At 40.3% G+C, this 16,854-nt stretch overlaps 1 protein-coding gene across 1 annotated transcript; it reads left to right on the top strand.

Annotated features, from left to right (window-relative positions):
* Positions 1 to 9,911: 9,911 nt before the first annotated feature.
* On the top strand, positions 9,912 to 16,816 carry LOC148215763 (vomeronasal type-2 receptor 26-like). The gene is made up of 5 exons (XM_088142462.1): positions 9,912 to 10,199; positions 11,102 to 11,968; positions 12,229 to 12,456; positions 12,983 to 13,109; positions 15,915 to 16,816. Exons 1-5 carry the CDS (start codon positions 9,912 to 9,914, stop codon positions 16,814 to 16,816), a joined length of 2,412 nt encoding a protein of 803 aa, XP_087998588.1.
* The last annotated feature ends 38 nt before the right edge of the window (positions 16,817 to 16,854 follow it).

The raw sequence follows: 16,854 nt of genomic DNA on the forward strand, positions 1-16,854 counted from the left end.
AGAGATAATTGGTCCTTGAACGTGGAGATTCCATCTTGCCATAGGTTGCAGGATCTAATAATATAATCAGTTAGGAGGATGTAGGAAAAGCAAGTGAGTTGTTTTAAGTAAGAAAATCTCAGTCCCTCATCTGCTGATTATATTCAAAGCTATTAGTGAATTAATTTGAATATACACAATGTATATATACAAGGGTAACCAAGAAAACAAATAGATCATAGAAGAAATCAAGAAAGAAGTCTTCCTTGAAACGCAAATGAACAGGCTCAAATTACCATATTTTGGACACATATGTGAAGACATAACTCCTTTGCAAAGTGTAAAATTCTGAAAAAGGTGGAAGAAAAGAGAAGAAAATGACCAGTCGGTGTACTCTTGGAAGACCTGAAGAGCCAGCTTGAGGGAGGTCATCCTGGAGAAGGTCTATCAATGTGGTTGCTAGGTGTTGACACTGACTTAAGGATACATAGTCAATCAATTAAACAACCTTCCCAAGAAGGACAGACCGGGTGACAAGTGTCTAAAACCACTGATCCAGGGATGGCCTCTTTGGAAAGGGACATACCACAACCCCTTTTAAGACAGTTAGTAGATCCCCCTTCTACCCCTTGCAATAGCCAAGACAGGCAGGGATTCAAGCCATGGGTGGCACAGGTTAACTAGATATTACCCAATCAAATTCTTTGAAGTTCACAAGCCATCCAAACAAAATCCCAGGCCATAAGGCAAGACCATACCCTAGTGAGCACCATTGACTGCCTAGGAGGAGTCACGTCCCCCCAATTCTGAGCAACTTTATTGACAAAGTGTTGTATAAGTTGCTTATAGCAGCCAGGTAGTCAATCTCTATACTGACTCCTCCCCAAAAGAACCATCCTAAACCAGACTACTAGATCATAACACACCAGTATAATCAAGGAGGAGAAACAAAGATCGTTCACCTCCCATATCACCATGGTGCAGGTGTGGATGTGTGTAGGTAGCATGCTTGGTCAGATTCACTTTTTGTTTTGCTCTATTGGCCCTCTAGGCATTATTTCAAGCACTTGATTTCCTAGAGGGCCTCTGGAAACCAAGGAGCCAATTTGAATTGGCCCAGGAAGACACTGTTTGGGGGTAATCACATCCAGCTGTTTTGGATGTTGCCAATGGTTCACACCATTGGAGGTCTCACATGGGTTGCTATTAATTGACTTCTTAACTATATAGTCTAATGTTATATTAGACCATATATTTGCTATATATTGCATATATATATATTGCATATATTTGCATATATGCTAACCAGATGAATCATACCTATCTTATGCTGGATTGATGCCAATTCCATTACAATTAATATATTAATGTGTGGGAGGAATACTAAGAAATGGTAATATTTGTTTTCATGAATTCTTGTTCTTGCATCCCATTTTAACCCCTTTATATACTGTATATGGTTATTTAAATTTTTTCTGGAAATAAAATTCTTATTACATTAAGGAATTAATTTAATTTATTTAGTTTCCATTCATCTCTGAATCATGATATTATTTGATCATGGCAATGAAGTGATGGAAACCCCTTCATATCTAGATCATACAAGGCCTGCCCAGAGATAAAAGGGAGGTCTACTGTTTCATGGCCTACATGTATAGAGCTAGAGATTATTTGCAACCAGCCCATAGAATCAATCATCCAAAAGAATGATCTGGTAGTCTTCTGTCTAGAATGCATGGCTTCTATGCTATTGCCAGAGGTTTTCTGTCCAGACAGGATTTTTGGCCATGATGTTGCATTATAAGAGAAAGGCAGACATTTGCCAGAGGGAGGAAAGGAGGAGGAGGAGGAGGAGGAGGAGGAGGAGGAGGAGGAGAAGGAGAAGGAGAAGGAGAAGGAGAAGGAGAAGGAGAAGGAGAAGGAGAAGGAGAAGGAGAAGGAGGCTGCTCTCTTTGAAAGCTGACCAATTGAGTTTGCTGTTTTTGAGAAGCCTTGAAGCCATGGCTGAAAAGGAATGCAGGTATGGCACCTGGTCTGTGGCAATGGACTCCACTCATGAAATACCAACATGTGAGTGCCTTTAGTTTGTTGAGTTGCAGAGACAAGTCTGGGATACTGCTGGTGTATCCCAGCCACATGCAGCTCAGAAAAACCTCTCCCTAGGGCGGAGCTGGCGTCGCGGCGATACGGCGGGCGATCCTGGGCTCCCAGGATCGCAGCCGATATTTCCTCTCCCGGACGGTCCCGATGGACCTAAGCCGTCCCGTAGAGATGGCGATTGCAAAGGGCGCATCCCGCGGATCTCAGGGACGCCGCAAGTCCCAGATTGATCCCGGGAGAAGCTCTTGAAGCCGGCGGAGGAGAGCCAGCCAAAATGGCTGCGAAAACCGGGACAGCTCCAAAGGAAGAAGGAAGAGAGGGGTGTCAACTGGGTGAGATGGACTTTTACTATTCAACTATTCTTAGAGAACACCTTAAGTAACTTAAAGTAACTTTTTTTATGCCTTTTTATGTTTTTGTTTGTTCATGTATGTTTTGTGTTTGTTGTAAAAATAAAAAAATATTTAAAAAGAAAAAAAGAAAAACCTCTCCCTGAGCAGCTGGGTTTGATCTCTGGGCTGGGGGTGGAGAATCTCCATGTCGTGGTATTGGGGTCTTTAACTTCCAAGATGTAGGGAACAGTCCTGGTAAGACCCAGGAGTACATGGCCTTCATGGCAAAGACCATAGGTTTCTTCATGTAGTCTCTGGCCTGACTCATGGAAAAAGCTCATACATTAAACTTTTTTTTTTTCCTGAACAGATATTACGTGATCTGGATATGGAGGCATTTGTATCACACCTCTTTCCTGTTCATAAACTGTTTATGATTAGCCTAAAGAAGAGAAGCCTAAGAGGAGACATGATAACAGTAGTTAGAAGGTTTACAAAGGGAGATCCATACTCAAAACAAGGAGGAGTTTGTAACCATTAGAGCAACTAGACCACTAGATTCTCCTGGAATCCATCACTGGAAGTTTTCAAGCAAATTTTTAAAAGCCATTTTAGTGGGATGGTATGAGGGTTCCAGTCCTGGGCATGGTGTTGGACAAGAAGACCTTCAAAGTCCTTCTCAACCCTGCAGTTCTATGGTTTAGAATCAAGCCAACAGAAGCACAGGATTGGAGCAGCTGAAATGCTAAATGTCTATATGCCCAAAGAGAACAGTTATGATATGCCAATGGCCGCAGGGCTCACAGGGGTCCTAGCCCTAGTATCTATTTCCTCTGCAAAAATAAAATCTGTGGAAATGATTTTACAAAGAAAGTTCAGCTGCTTAGTCTAGACCCAAACCACCAAATAGAACACTTGTTTTGAGTTATGATATAAAAAACTTTGGAATAGTGAACATTCTGATTTTGCAGAGCAGAAGTGAGAGGTTATAATATTTCCCCCATGCCTTGCTATTTGTGATGGAATGGAATTATAAAGGACAAGCTCAGGGAGACAAACATTTTCTTAGCTTGCCAGAACCATGAGGGAGGATCAAGAGGATGAGACTGGCACCTTCCTGAGGAATTCACACTGTTGTGGCTCGAGGTCTTTGGGAACTGAGGTTTCAGTCTGGGAAGATTCTTTCTAGAGGTTGTAGCTAATAAACATAGCTGAACTGAATTAGCATTGTCTCTTGGAGTTCCTTGGGTTAGGCCTGACACTATTCTTCTTTATTAATCTGAGAAGGTATCCCAGCATATTGACAAGATTTTGTATTGGGTTTGATGCTGTTATTGGCATTTACTCAAAAATCCACCTCACACAATATTGTAGGGGGCATGGGGTTCTCTGAGCCTGGTCGTTTACTAGCAGACATTTTGTTACCTGACTAGGTAACATCTTCAGTGCTAGAAAGGAGTGGGGTTTGCTCTCTCTTTATATGCAGTAGCTTGCCTGGCCAGTGTTGGTGGAGGTGTTGATATTCCTGCTGTTCTGAATGCTTATACAAAATGTCATTTGTCACTGCAAAGGCAAGTCTTAACTATCTCCTGATCTTTGGATTATTACTCAGAGAACCAGGAACTCTCCAACAAGCTTCCTGAGATCTGAGTGAAACAATAAATCTGTGATGGAATGGAATGAGAGGGTCAAGGACAGAAGCATCTCAGCCCACAGCATGAGCATGGGAAAGCAGAGAAGATGAGACTGGCACCACCCTAAGGGATTTGTAGTGTTTAGTTGCTGGCTTGGGGAGTTTACAGTTAGTCTGGCGAGATTCTATCTAGCAGGTGTGAGCTAATAAAGTAACTGAGCTGTTCCAGAACAGTCTCGTGGAGTTTCTTGGGCTTAACCTGACAAAATCCTTGCACACAGTTGAAATTATTTAAAAGAGCTTATAATTTCCCACTGTCATCTAAAGCTTTTGATTCCTAGGGTCCAGAGTTGATGTTCAGGTACCTTTGGTAGGGAGGCAAAGTGGTGCTTCCCACTTCCCAGCACCATCTTCCCAGCACCATTCAGGAGAATGGAGAAAATCTATCTATGTTTTCACTAAGAGTTGACAATGAATGGACAGCACATAAGCAATTACTCAATCAATTGATGCTTCCAACTCTTTTCTTCCAAAGTTGTAGCTTTTCACCAGGGAATGCAGAAGGACCCAAAATTATTTAAAAAATAACAGTAAATTTAACTCAATTCATTTTACCTCCTGGTAAGCAAATGTTTCACATTTCACAATAAACACTTTAACTGAAGTCTATCAGTTTATTTTTAATACTTTATACTTGAGTACAGTTTTCAGTTACAACAAGCATATTAAGAGTGCTAATGAATCATGAATATGACATTCTACCATCAAGTAAAGAATGAGCTGCAAGAAAAAGGATCAGCAAGGAAGGGTTTCAAAATGCAATCTTAAAACTGAAAGGGAAAAAAAAATCAGCCAACAATATATTTCAGCCACATTTAAAGGTTAAGGATATTATACATACATACATACATACATACATACATACATACATACATACGAATGAATGAATGAATGAATGAATGAATGAATGAATGAAATAATGTCAAATGGAAACAAGAAATTACCCAACCCACTCATGAAATTGATTAGTCCAGGTTTAGCAGATCTGCTGCATACATATATCTGCCTCTTCACCCAACTCTAATCTATGTTATATCTGTGTCATCTGCCCCTCCCCTCAAGACCGGTTTAGTTTTAATAAATACACCTTTAAAATCTTCCTTACCTCAGATTCCTGAAGGACATTTTTTGCCTCCCCAAAACCCATACGTCAGTGGGTAGGTTCTTTTTGTTTGCATGCTCAGACCTACAAGAATATTGTCCTGTCTTTCACAGGAAGAAATCTAAAAGGCCCAAATGCCTTTGGACAAAGAAAGTTTTAGTACAATTGTGTAAAATGGGTTTGTTCCACTTCAGTGCTTTAGCTTTGCAGTGACAATGCAATCTACGCCAACTAATGAAGCAGTATGGGCACCCCTGTTTTGAAGGAGAGGGCACTAATCACAATTTGGTTTTCATTATGTACTTTGCTCAGTGAAGCAAAATGCCCCTTCAAAACCTAGCTAGTATTTTGCAACAGGTTGGTTTTTGTTGGTTCCAACCATAATTTGGATTGAAGACTAGAACAAGGGCATGCCAGATTAAAAAAGCAAGGCACACATTTCCCTTTAAATGATGATGACATGGATGAGGATGTTCAGAATGATGAGGATGAGGATGATGATAATGGTAGATCTCAGCAATTAAATCTGAGAAAGAAAACTGATGGAAGAAAATGAAGTAAGGTTGCATCCCAAAGTATCCTGTGCCTATTCAGATAGTCCTCGTTTTGTGACCACAATTGGGGACAGCAACTTGGTCATTAAGCAAAGTGAAACTGTGCCCATACTTATGATCTTAATTCAGCTTTCCTTTGCTTTATAAACTCGCAAAGGTCATTAGTGTGAAGATTGGTCATAAAGTTACTTTTTCATCATCGGCTTAACTGTGAATGGTTATTAAATGAGGCAGTCACTAAATGAAGACTACTTATATATTATATCTGCTGTGATCCAGGTAATTTAGAAATTTAACAACTATTTTTCTGAGTTTTTACCAAATCACTATGCACGTATATCCCATCTATTTGTCTCCAGGTAAAGAAAAAACAGTTCTTTGGAATGGTGCACGTAGACAGAAAAAAAATGTGGCAGGAAAAAAAAGTTTTGTTTGCCAGATTACATCAGTGTTAATAAAGCTTCAAGGGAAATATAGCACAACCAATTTTCAGCAATGCTAGAAAGGATTTGCCAATTTTAGATAATTACCAAAGAGCTATAATTATTTCTGCCACTTTCCAATCTTTCTGCTGTCTAATATCAAACTTGTTTACAAGAATGAGAGTGTATATATGTCTGACTTTATGTGCATGTGGCTCAGTGTGTGTGTAGGTATTCTGTGTATGTACAGTCAAGTCTAAAAATTAGTGACATATAGATTCCAGTCAGATTGATTCAAGGACACCCTCTTTGCAATTCATTCATCAGATTTCAACTTTCATTCAAATCTAGTCATTGTTATCAGTCAGAGGGTCCAATGTCTGTGGTATAGATGTCTTTGTGTCTTAGTGTAGAGGGTCAATTTCTACTTGGGATGTTGATAGTAGTACTGTTACTTTTTCTAGTACTACCTCACATGGCATGGCAGAAAAATGTTAACTGTCGAACTGTGAATCGCCATCGCATTTTTCAGAAATACCTTCAGCCAGGAGATCTACTGTTTGGTGGCCTTGTTTCACATACTTTCTTTGCTTCCAGACCAAACCATTTTGATGAACCACCACCTCCAATGTACCTTGAAAGCTTCCTGTAAGGGACTGGGTTTGCCTTCAGTATACTTTTGAGCAGATTGTATATAGCAGACCAAATTCATGGGTATCATTCCAGCAAGGAATGGAGTAGACTGCATTGCTAGAAATCAAGTATCTATTGCAAATCTATGTTTGCTCCCGTAGTTCTCCAATAAAATATTAATTATATAGCTAGTGGTTAAGTTTTTTTTAATAAGACAAAGGCTAAGATCAAGGGGACTTGGAGACAAATGAGTCAGCTGGTAGAATTAAAGATGGGTGTGGAGTTTAAGGATAAGAGTCAGCTACTGAAAAATTATAAGGGCCTGACTCCATCTGAAGCCTAAGAGATTGCTAAAAAAAAGGCTCACAGTACTGGCTGCCAGGCTAAGGAGATACACTAGAGAAGCAGAGGCCAAGAAGATAAATGCCCTGATCTCCAAAGAACCATCCAAGGTGTATTACCCAACTGCAGTGCAACAACACAGTAGCAGCAGAGCCATCAACAGCAGAAACTGAACTGTCCTGGAAGAAGATATGGGAGAAAGCAAAGACACATGACAGCAGTGCGAAGTGGCTGCAGGACCTGAAAGCAGACCACAGCAAATTCCCAGAACAGAAACCAGTCATCATCGCAGTGGCAGATATCCAACAGCGGGTCAAGAACATGATGAGCTGGACAGCACTTGGCCTGGACATGATCCACACCTACTGGCAAAAACAAGTAACAGCAGTGCATGAAAGCCTAGCAGCAGAGATGAAACAGCTGCTAGCAGCAATCTCCCACCCAGTGTGGCTAATACATGGAAGGACACGTGCTGATCATGAAAGACATTGGTATCCCACAGTCACACGGGAAACACGATGAGAAGGCAAGGGAGACAGCAACATCCAAGTATCATCAAACAATATAATAGGTCCTCAAGAACCAGCTCAATGGGAAGAACAAGATCCATGCCATCAACACGTATGGCCTGCCAGTCATCAGATACCCTGCTGCTATATTGAGCTGGCCAAAGGAGGATATGGAGGATATGGAGGCTGATGATGTGAAGACCTGGAATTTCCTCACAATGTACGGAAGTTTCCACCCCAAGTCCAACACCCAGACACTTTACGCTAGCCAGAAAGAGAACAGGCGGGGTGACAAAGCCACTGTCCTGGACAAAACCCGGAGCATCCAGGAGTACATCAGTAAGACGGCATCCAAAGATGAGCTGCTAAGAGAATGCCTGAGGTAGCAGAAGAGATGGGAGGATGTTCAAGCAGAGGAAGCACCATGGCAAGACAAGACCCTCCATGGGACGTGGCATCAACAAATAACTGAGGTGGCTGACATTAAAAAATCCTATCAGTGACTGGAAAGGGCTGGACTCAAAGAGAGCAGTGAGGCACAGATCATAGCAGCGCAAGAACAGGCACTAAGCACCAGATCCAACGAAGCAGAGGTCTACCACACTAGACAGGACCCAAGGTGCAGACTGCACAGAGGCCTCAGAGAAAGTCCAACATATAGTGGCAGGGTGTAAGATACAGGAAGGAACATCATATGCTGAATGGCACAACCAAGTAGTTGGCATTGTGTACAGGAACATCTGCACAGCATATGGGCTAGCACCTCCCAAGTACAGATGGGAGATTCCAGAGAAGGTTGTGTAGAATAACACAGCTAAGATCCTGTGGGACTTCCAGATACATGCAGACAGGCAGGTACTGGGCTATCAACCAGACATTGTGGTAGGAGACAAGGACCAGAAGACAGCAGTAGTGATAGATGTAGCAGTGCCAAGTGACAGCAACATCAGGGAGAAGGAGTATGAGAAGCTGGAGAAGTACCAGGGCTCTCGGGGGTGTGACTCCTAAGCTGGGAAACTGGAGATCCAACAGATCCCAGGAACAACATCAGAAGTCTCTGTCCAGAAAAGTGCACTGCTGGGAACAGCTAAGATACTCCATAGAAGCCTCAAACTCTCAGGACTCTGATAGAGGACCTGAGAATGAGGAAGACACATACCACCCATAGGGATAACAGGGGACTTTTTTCTGTTCTTTTCTTTTTTTCCATTTTGTCTTCCTTCCTTCCTTCCTTCCTTCCTTCCTTCCTTCCTTCCTTCCTTCCTTCCTTCCTTCCTTCCTTCCTTCCTTCCTTCCTTCCTTCCTTCCTTCCTTCCCTTCTCTCTCTCTCTCTTTCTTCCTTCCTTTCTTTCTTCCTTTCTTTCTTTCTTTCTTTCTTTCTTTCTTTCTTTCTTTCTTTCTTTCTTTCTTTCTTTCTTTCTTTCTTTCTTTCTTTCTTTCTTTCTATCAATGTAAAGTTTAGTTTAAATCAAGCTCGACGGCCAGAGATTTCACATATACGTTATGTAATTTTCTTGGCAAATGTGTAGAAGTGGTTCATCCCTACCTTTCTCTAACCGGTAGCCTTTGATTCCCTGATAGTAGCCTTTTGGGGTAATTGGCCAAGATCAGTGAGCAGTCTGGATAGAGCTATATTAACAATGCATTTATGAATTCTAAAGTCAAACTGAGGATGAAGGGTGTGTGTGTGTGTGTGAGAGAGAGAGAGAGAGAGAGAAACTTCTCTATTAGAAAATTATGAACCATCTTCTTAATGTGCAAGTTTTTTTTATTTTTAAAATACCCTGTTCCAAATATTTACCCTACTGAATCACATCATTTAGCTTGTTTTAGCTGCTCATGCTGAGGTAGCTTTTTTGTCTGAATTTTGGACCAAGCATGCCTCTTAAACTATGGCATATAAGTATTTTCTATCCAGCCGTCTGGATAGAACTATATTAACAGTGCATTTATGAATTCTAAAGTCAAACTGAGGATGAAGGGTGTGTGTGTGTGTGTGTGTGTGTGTGTGTATGTGTGTGAAACTTCTCTGTTAGAAAATTATGAACCATCTCCTTAATGTGCAAGATTTCTTTCATTTTTAAAATACCCTGTTCCAAATATTTACCCTACTGAATCACATCATTTAGCTTGTTTTAGCTGCTCATGCTGAGGTAGCTTTTTTGTCTGAATTTTGGACCAATTTTGGCATATAAGTATTTTCCTGAATTAATTTGGCACATAATGGAAATCCCACTGTAGGGTTATGACTCAGAACTACCAGCATATCCTGGCCTTGGTTTTTGCGATAAAGGAAATCAATGAAGATCCACAGATCTTACCCAACATCACTCTCGGATTCAATATCTATGATAGTCATATGAATACCAGGTGGGCTTTTCGTTCTTCAATGCAACTTATTTCTCCAAAGAAGCGATTTCTCCCCAATTACCATTGTGATACTAAAGACAATCTTCTTGCAGTCATTGAAGGATTTAATATTGAATCCTCCCAACAGATACCAAATATTTTGAATATCTACAAGATGCCTCAGGTAGGACGTATGTGTCAATTATAAGGCATTTAGATGTGATCAAATTGTCCTTTTCCCTCATTAGATGTTATTGTGTTCTATAGACAGAGAGAGGTTTATTTCCTGTAATCATATCAAGTTATTGGTATGGCAACATAGCTAATCTGAGAAGAAACTTTTATCACGAAAGAGTCTCTCACTGCTGCTAGGGTGGCTAACAGTTTAAAAGTTAAAAAAGAGAGGAGACTTGATAAAATTTAAAATGACATCTTATGAATCACTATCAAAACCTTTACACTTCCTGGTGAAGGATGAATTGTTGCAATGTTTTGTTCAGCTTCTATGTTTGTATATATATTTTACCTGTTTTTATACATGTTGCTTATGCTTGTTTATATTTTAATCATTTAAAAAATACAGGTTTTGAATACCTTGTCAGAATCTGTTTTCATCCAAGCTCTTTTTACTGACTGATGTTAAATGGTAGTCACAAGAAAGTGGAAGTGTTTTTTTTAATCCAAAATAGTTTTCAATACTTTTAGAAAACACAGTAAATAATTTAACTCTTTTGCATATTGAGGAAGTTTGGGTTGTTCTAAAAGGATGAACTCTTCTGTCTCAAGTACAAGGGCTGCATTGTTGAATTTTAAGTAATGGAATAAGGAGAGAGCAGGAGATCTGGTTCTAGTCCACTCTCAGCCATAGAAGCTCTCTTGGTGAGTTTGGGCTAGACACCATCTTTCAGCCTAATTTATTTCAGCATTCTTTTTTTGCAGAAAAAGAACAGGCAGCACTATAGATATTTCCCTTGAGCTCCTGAATGAATTATGAAATCATAACAAAAAGAATAAGCAGATATACAAATTACCCTTCTTCCATTCCATTTTATTCTTCGTCAATTCTCCAATCACTCATCTCTTTAGCTCTCCTATGGCTCTGCTCCAGTGACAGTGGATCATACCCAAGCCCCTTACATGTACCAAATGGTCCCAAGTGAAGCCCATCAGTACAGGGAGATTCTGGAATTACTTCTCTATTTCAGGTGGACGTGGGTTGGATTTTTCATTGCGACTGGAATGAATTCAGAGTGGATATTTCAAGTGATGGTTCCAGAATTTGCCACTCATGGCATTTGCTTTGCTTTCATAGACACAGTCTACAATGTAGGCATGGAAAATGAACACGGAGGTATAAGGAAATGGAAATTTAAACTATGGAGTAGAATCATGACCAGCACAGCCAATGTATTTCTGCTTTTTGGTGATCCTCACACCATATTGGTTTTGAACTGGTTGCTCCGTCTAGGAAGAAATAGTGAAAGAACAAATACAGCAAAGGGTAAAGTGTGGATTTTGACTGCTGAGCTAGAATTTAAGTCCTACAGCAATAAACGGGGTCAGAATGTTGCTGAATTAATCTACAATGGGGCTTTATCCTTGGCTGTTCATTCCAATGGGCTGCCAGGATTTCAGCAATTTATTCAGGAGAGAAAGCCTTCCAACGCAAAAGAAGATTTTTTTATAAGGGACTTTTGGTCTTATGCTTTTGGCTGCACTTTCCCCAACTGGGTTCTGAAGCATAGAAATCGTGACCTCTGCACTGGACTGGAGAGCCTGGAGAACGTTCCTGAAAACCGTATAGAAGAAAGCACTATTGGGCACAGCTACGGCATCTATAATGCTGCCTTTGCTGTGGCTCATGCTTTGCATGCCATGTTGTCATCCAGATTCAAGGAAAGAAGAATGGTGGAGGGGCAGAGTCAGACATTTCTGACTCACCAGCCATGGGAGGTAATGTGAATCTGTAAGGTCCGTTAGTGCATCATTTTCACTGGTGGGACCATTACAACAATAAAATCATACTAGTAATTGTTTAAATAAACTCTGGTGGGTAAACTGTTAATAGGAAACCATGTGTCAGCATAATCCTACCTATAATACTGTGTGTATAGGATTTTGATCCATTATTATTATAATGATTACTATTCTTATTATGAAAGAAACTACTAGACATATTTTAATAACATGCAAAACTTGCTTTCTATCTTTAGCTCCTCCATTTTCTGAAGCAAGTGTCTTTTAATAATACCATAGGGGACAAGATTTCCTTTGACCAGGATGGTGTGTTTCTAACAAATTTTGATGTCATAAACTGGGTTTTGTTTCCGAACAAGTCTTTTGGTAGAGTAAGAGTCGGAATGATCACCTCCGAAACAGCAAGAGATAAAAAATTCATTGTGAATGAAAATCCCATTGTCTGGCATGGTTGCTTTAAGCAGGTAGGACATAACTGTAGATATTTCACTACTTGCCTTGTTATTGACAAGGGTGTGTTTGTGACTGAAACCAGAAACAGGAGATATACATATAGATTTTCATGAAGTTGCATCATATGAATATATATGAAAATAAAGTTTTGTACAACAGTTGCAATAAAGGATTACCATTTTCCATTTAATAATTAATGCATAATCTACATCTGCCAGCAACGTTTTCTAAAAGCAATTCATGGAATACTTGTAGCTCTAAATTGGAGGCAATGTTAAAGAACAAGTCTTTTTGTAATGAGTGAATTGCCCCAAACAGTAGGGTAGCCTATTGCAAGGTTGGGATTTTTCCAGTGAGCTCAGAATAGCTGTTCCAAAATTCGGAGAGGATAATTTAGGGACAGAACACTTTAATCTAAAGAACTTCTCCAATAATATGTAATTGAATGTCATGTTCTCCTCTGGACTGTAAGGATTCAAACTTATCCTTGAGAAGGTTTATGTTGGTTGATGTTTTCTACTCTCATTGATGAATTAGGGGCCACCTCTCTCAGTTTGCAGTGACAAGTGCCAACCTGGTGAGAGGAAGCAAAGGAAGGAAGGGGAGCCCTTCTGCTGCTATGATTGCATTCCCTGTCCAGAAGGCAAGATTTCTGAGTGGGAAGGTAAGAGGGGTGGTCCTTTTCTCAAAACATATGAGCTACCACTCAGATCACATTGGATTTACAAACTGCCTCCCTAATTTCAAGCTTCTTGGGCTTATAGTGGAATTGTCATGCACTCAATAAACTTGTTCTTACTTAAGTGATTCCCAGGGAAAGGGAAAGCTGAACATAAACCTGATTGCTACACTGTTCAATATTAGAACTTGCTCTTATGAGTTTGAGGAAAATTCTCCCCTTTGGACTACTTTTTGCGAAATTTCATTTTAAGGTTTAATTGTGTTATTTACTCAGACCAAAAAATAGAAGGAGATTGCATTGTTGGAATTCTTTGACATTGCTTTGGGGTTGTCATCATTTTGTTAGCCTAAAAGGATGATAGGTAGATCACAATTATAGTGAGAAACAGATGTTTAACTGCTCCCTAATAAAATATGTTATTACATAATAAAGCTCAACTGTAAGTTAGGTAGTTTCGCAGGTAGATTAACTCAGTCTTTATTCCTGATTTTTTTCTTGAGTATTGAAGCAGCATGAGGATTTTCCAGATTTTCTTGGCAGAAAAGAAGAGGACGAGTTGGACCCAATGCTCTTGGGGATGTTATGCCCATGCATAATTTGCTTTTGGAATTGCAAGGAAAGATTGGAGAATACCATGTATTCCTCTACACGCTGATCTAAAACCAGTGAAACATATTTCTGAACAAACAGGAATGGGGTTGCCCTTTATCTTCATTTTAATGGTACTAAACTGTAAATAACTACGGATAGATGTACTAATATTTTTACCAGAGAATAAAGTCCAGATTGCAAATACATATTACAGCTATAGATATGATTCCTGAAATTCTGTATTACAGTTTATCTTAGCCCAAAGACCAAGAAACAGTAATAAGTAGGAATAGGACTTTGTCTAAAATGAAGTGGAAATGGCATTTTTGAGGGGATGTGATTGTTCTCACTGCATTTCTGGGTGTCTCCATGATGAAGTGGTGTCCTTTCCTAAACTTGGACAATGATTTGGCTGTAGGTCGTATTTGCCATTTGAATGCTTCTCTCCCTTAGTTACATGACCACTAGGAGCTTGTTTCTCACCCTTTTCCACATGAATGGTCAACTGTCTCTTACCATTGCTTTCTCTCTTCCTTGGTGTAGAGGTAAGGTTGCCCAAGACTTCCCTGCTGACTGACTTTATGGCACACTTGGTACAGGAGATCTGTGCTTTAGCAATCTTGTCATTTTATTGGTTTTCACTAAGCTTTACAAAGACCTCTTTGAAAGAGTCCACTCTGGTTTTGACTGTGGATAACAGCTCAGAGACAGAGAGAACAGTTTGCGGTGTTAGCAGGCTTTGCCTGATTAGAAAATCAGTTATATGTTCATTGTTTAAGTTGATGAGGCTTGCATTCCCATCCTCATCCTGCAAAAGCACTGCAGCTACTGAGCAGATTGCAACAGTGTGCTCGGAGGGGGTGCCCATCCTCTTCCATAGGAGAGGAGAGATCTATAAGCTGTTGGCTTCTGATCTCTACTCATAGATCCCACTGTAGAGCATCATGTCCAGCAGAGGGATTAGAGGAGATTGCATTACTTACAGGAGGTGGCTGCCTGCTTGTTAGGTAGGTAACTGTTGACTTTTAGCTGTTTTGTGGGCTTAGATGTTGCTTGGGTTGCAGAATGTGTCTGATGTCTCTTCCTTCTTTTCCCCATGATGATTGGTGGTATCCTGAAGTTTTCTCTACTCCTTCTATACGTTGGGGGTTCTGATAGAGCAGCACAAGGGTGTCACATTAAAAGCATGAGTGGAGGGGCAATTGTAAAATAAAATAGGCTGGTATTGAAAGCAATAGTTGAAGAAAAAAGATGATTAAAAAAAATCATCTTTTGGAGGAGATCTTTACAGCAGTTTGAGCCTCATTGCCATCTTGGCTCCTCCCTTCTATTAAAGCAGTAGGTATGATTCCTGGAAATTCTGTATTGCAGTTTATCTTTGCCCAAAAGGCCAAGAAACAGTAATAACTAGGAATGTGACCTTGTCTAGATGGAAATGGAAATGGTATTTTTGAAGGGGTATGATTGTTATCACTGCATTTCTGGGTGTCTCAGCTGTGCTCAGCTAATGCAAAAATGCCATCCTTCAAATTCAAAATATAGTCTTCAGAAACTGTTAATTTTTTTTTTTTTAAGTCAAAGAGATCCCCACTTTCTGACTACTTGCTTTTCTACACATGGCTTACAGGAAAGATTAGCTTCTTCTGGGAATGATCCATTATGTGCTACTCTTGCAACTTCTTGCAAGAGAATTGCTAGAAGGAAAAGAAGGGCTGAAGGAGCTAACAATACAAGGGGATTCCCAGTGTCATCTCACTGGAAATCCCTGACCTCAGTGAAAAAAAATCTATCTTGGTGGAAAAAGAAATTAACTGGATATAAAGTTCCTGCACTTTGAATAGATCGAAGCTAGATCTTGGTGAAGAGCACCTCTGAATATTGAGATATTTGTATTAGGGCAAAGAGTTTACACAAAGCAACACTTTGCATTAATAAACACACATGCTACTTCATCCTGCAGTACTTCCAATGCTGGGAAGAAGAAAGAACTGGAGAGGTCAGCAGACTCAGCATGGAGTTGAATGCATTTCTGTGCAATCCAGACAAGGCATCTGGAATTGAGTGTCTCTGGTATTGGGTCATCTCTCAAGGGAAGAGTGTTTATTGTAGAAAATTGCTTTTCTTTCTCACTGACATTTCTATGACCACCACAGTATCAAACATTTGTGTATCTAAGGATCAATTTCTCTTTTCCAGATATGCCTGACTGTGTTGAATGCAAAGAGGATCATTATCCAAACAAGCATCAGAATATCTGCATCCCCAAAACTGTAACCTTTTTATCTTATAACGAGCTTATGGGAATGGGTTTAGCCACTGCTGCTCTTTTCCTGTCCCTGATCAATGTTGTCTTGTTAAGAGCATTTATACTGCACCACCATACTCCCATTGTCAAAGCTAATAACCGGGACCTCACCTACACACTTCTCATCTCCCTCCTGCTCTGCTTCCTTTCTACCCTGCTTTTTCTTGGGCAGCCTCAGAAGGTGAAGTGTCTCCTGCAGCAATCGGTGTTTGGCATTGTCTTCTCAGTGGCTGTGTCTTCTGTATTGGCCAAAACCATCACTGTGGTTCTGGCATTCCTAGCCACCCAACCAGGAACAAAGAGGACCAGATGGATGGGGAAAGGCCTGGCCAGTTCCATTGTTATCTGTTGTTCTCTTATTCAAGTAGGCATTTGTACCGTGTGGCTGGCAACCAGTCCCCCATTCCCGGATGCTGATATGGATTCAGGAACAGGTGAAATTACCCTGGAATGTAATGAGGCATCCCCCATCATGTTTTACAGTGTGATTGGATACATAGGCTTTTTAGCCATTGCCAGCTTCATTGTGGCTTTCTTTGCCCGGAATTTACCCCACACTTTCAATGAAGCCAAGTCTATCACTTTCAGCATGTTAGTGTTCTTCAGTGTGTGGTTGTCATTTGTCCCAACATACCTGAGCACCAAAGGAAAATACATGGTTGCTATGGAGATTTTCTCTATTTTAGCTTCCAGTGCTGGATTGCTGAGTTTCATATTTTTCCCCAAATGGTACATTATTGTTCTGAGGCCTGAACTGAATAACCGGGAACATCTTAAGTGGAGAAACCACTGAAGAAGCAAGGGAGCTGTCTCAGCAAGCCACATCTATTA

The sequence above is a fragment of the Python bivittatus genome, unplaced genomic scaffold, assembly GCF_059951505.1.
Source record: "Python bivittatus isolate LINGU-HERP-01145 unplaced genomic scaffold, Pbiv_v1 ctg000440_np1212, whole genome shotgun sequence".
Classification (NCBI taxonomy): domain Eukaryota; kingdom Metazoa; phylum Chordata; class Lepidosauria; order Squamata; family Pythonidae; genus Python; species Python bivittatus.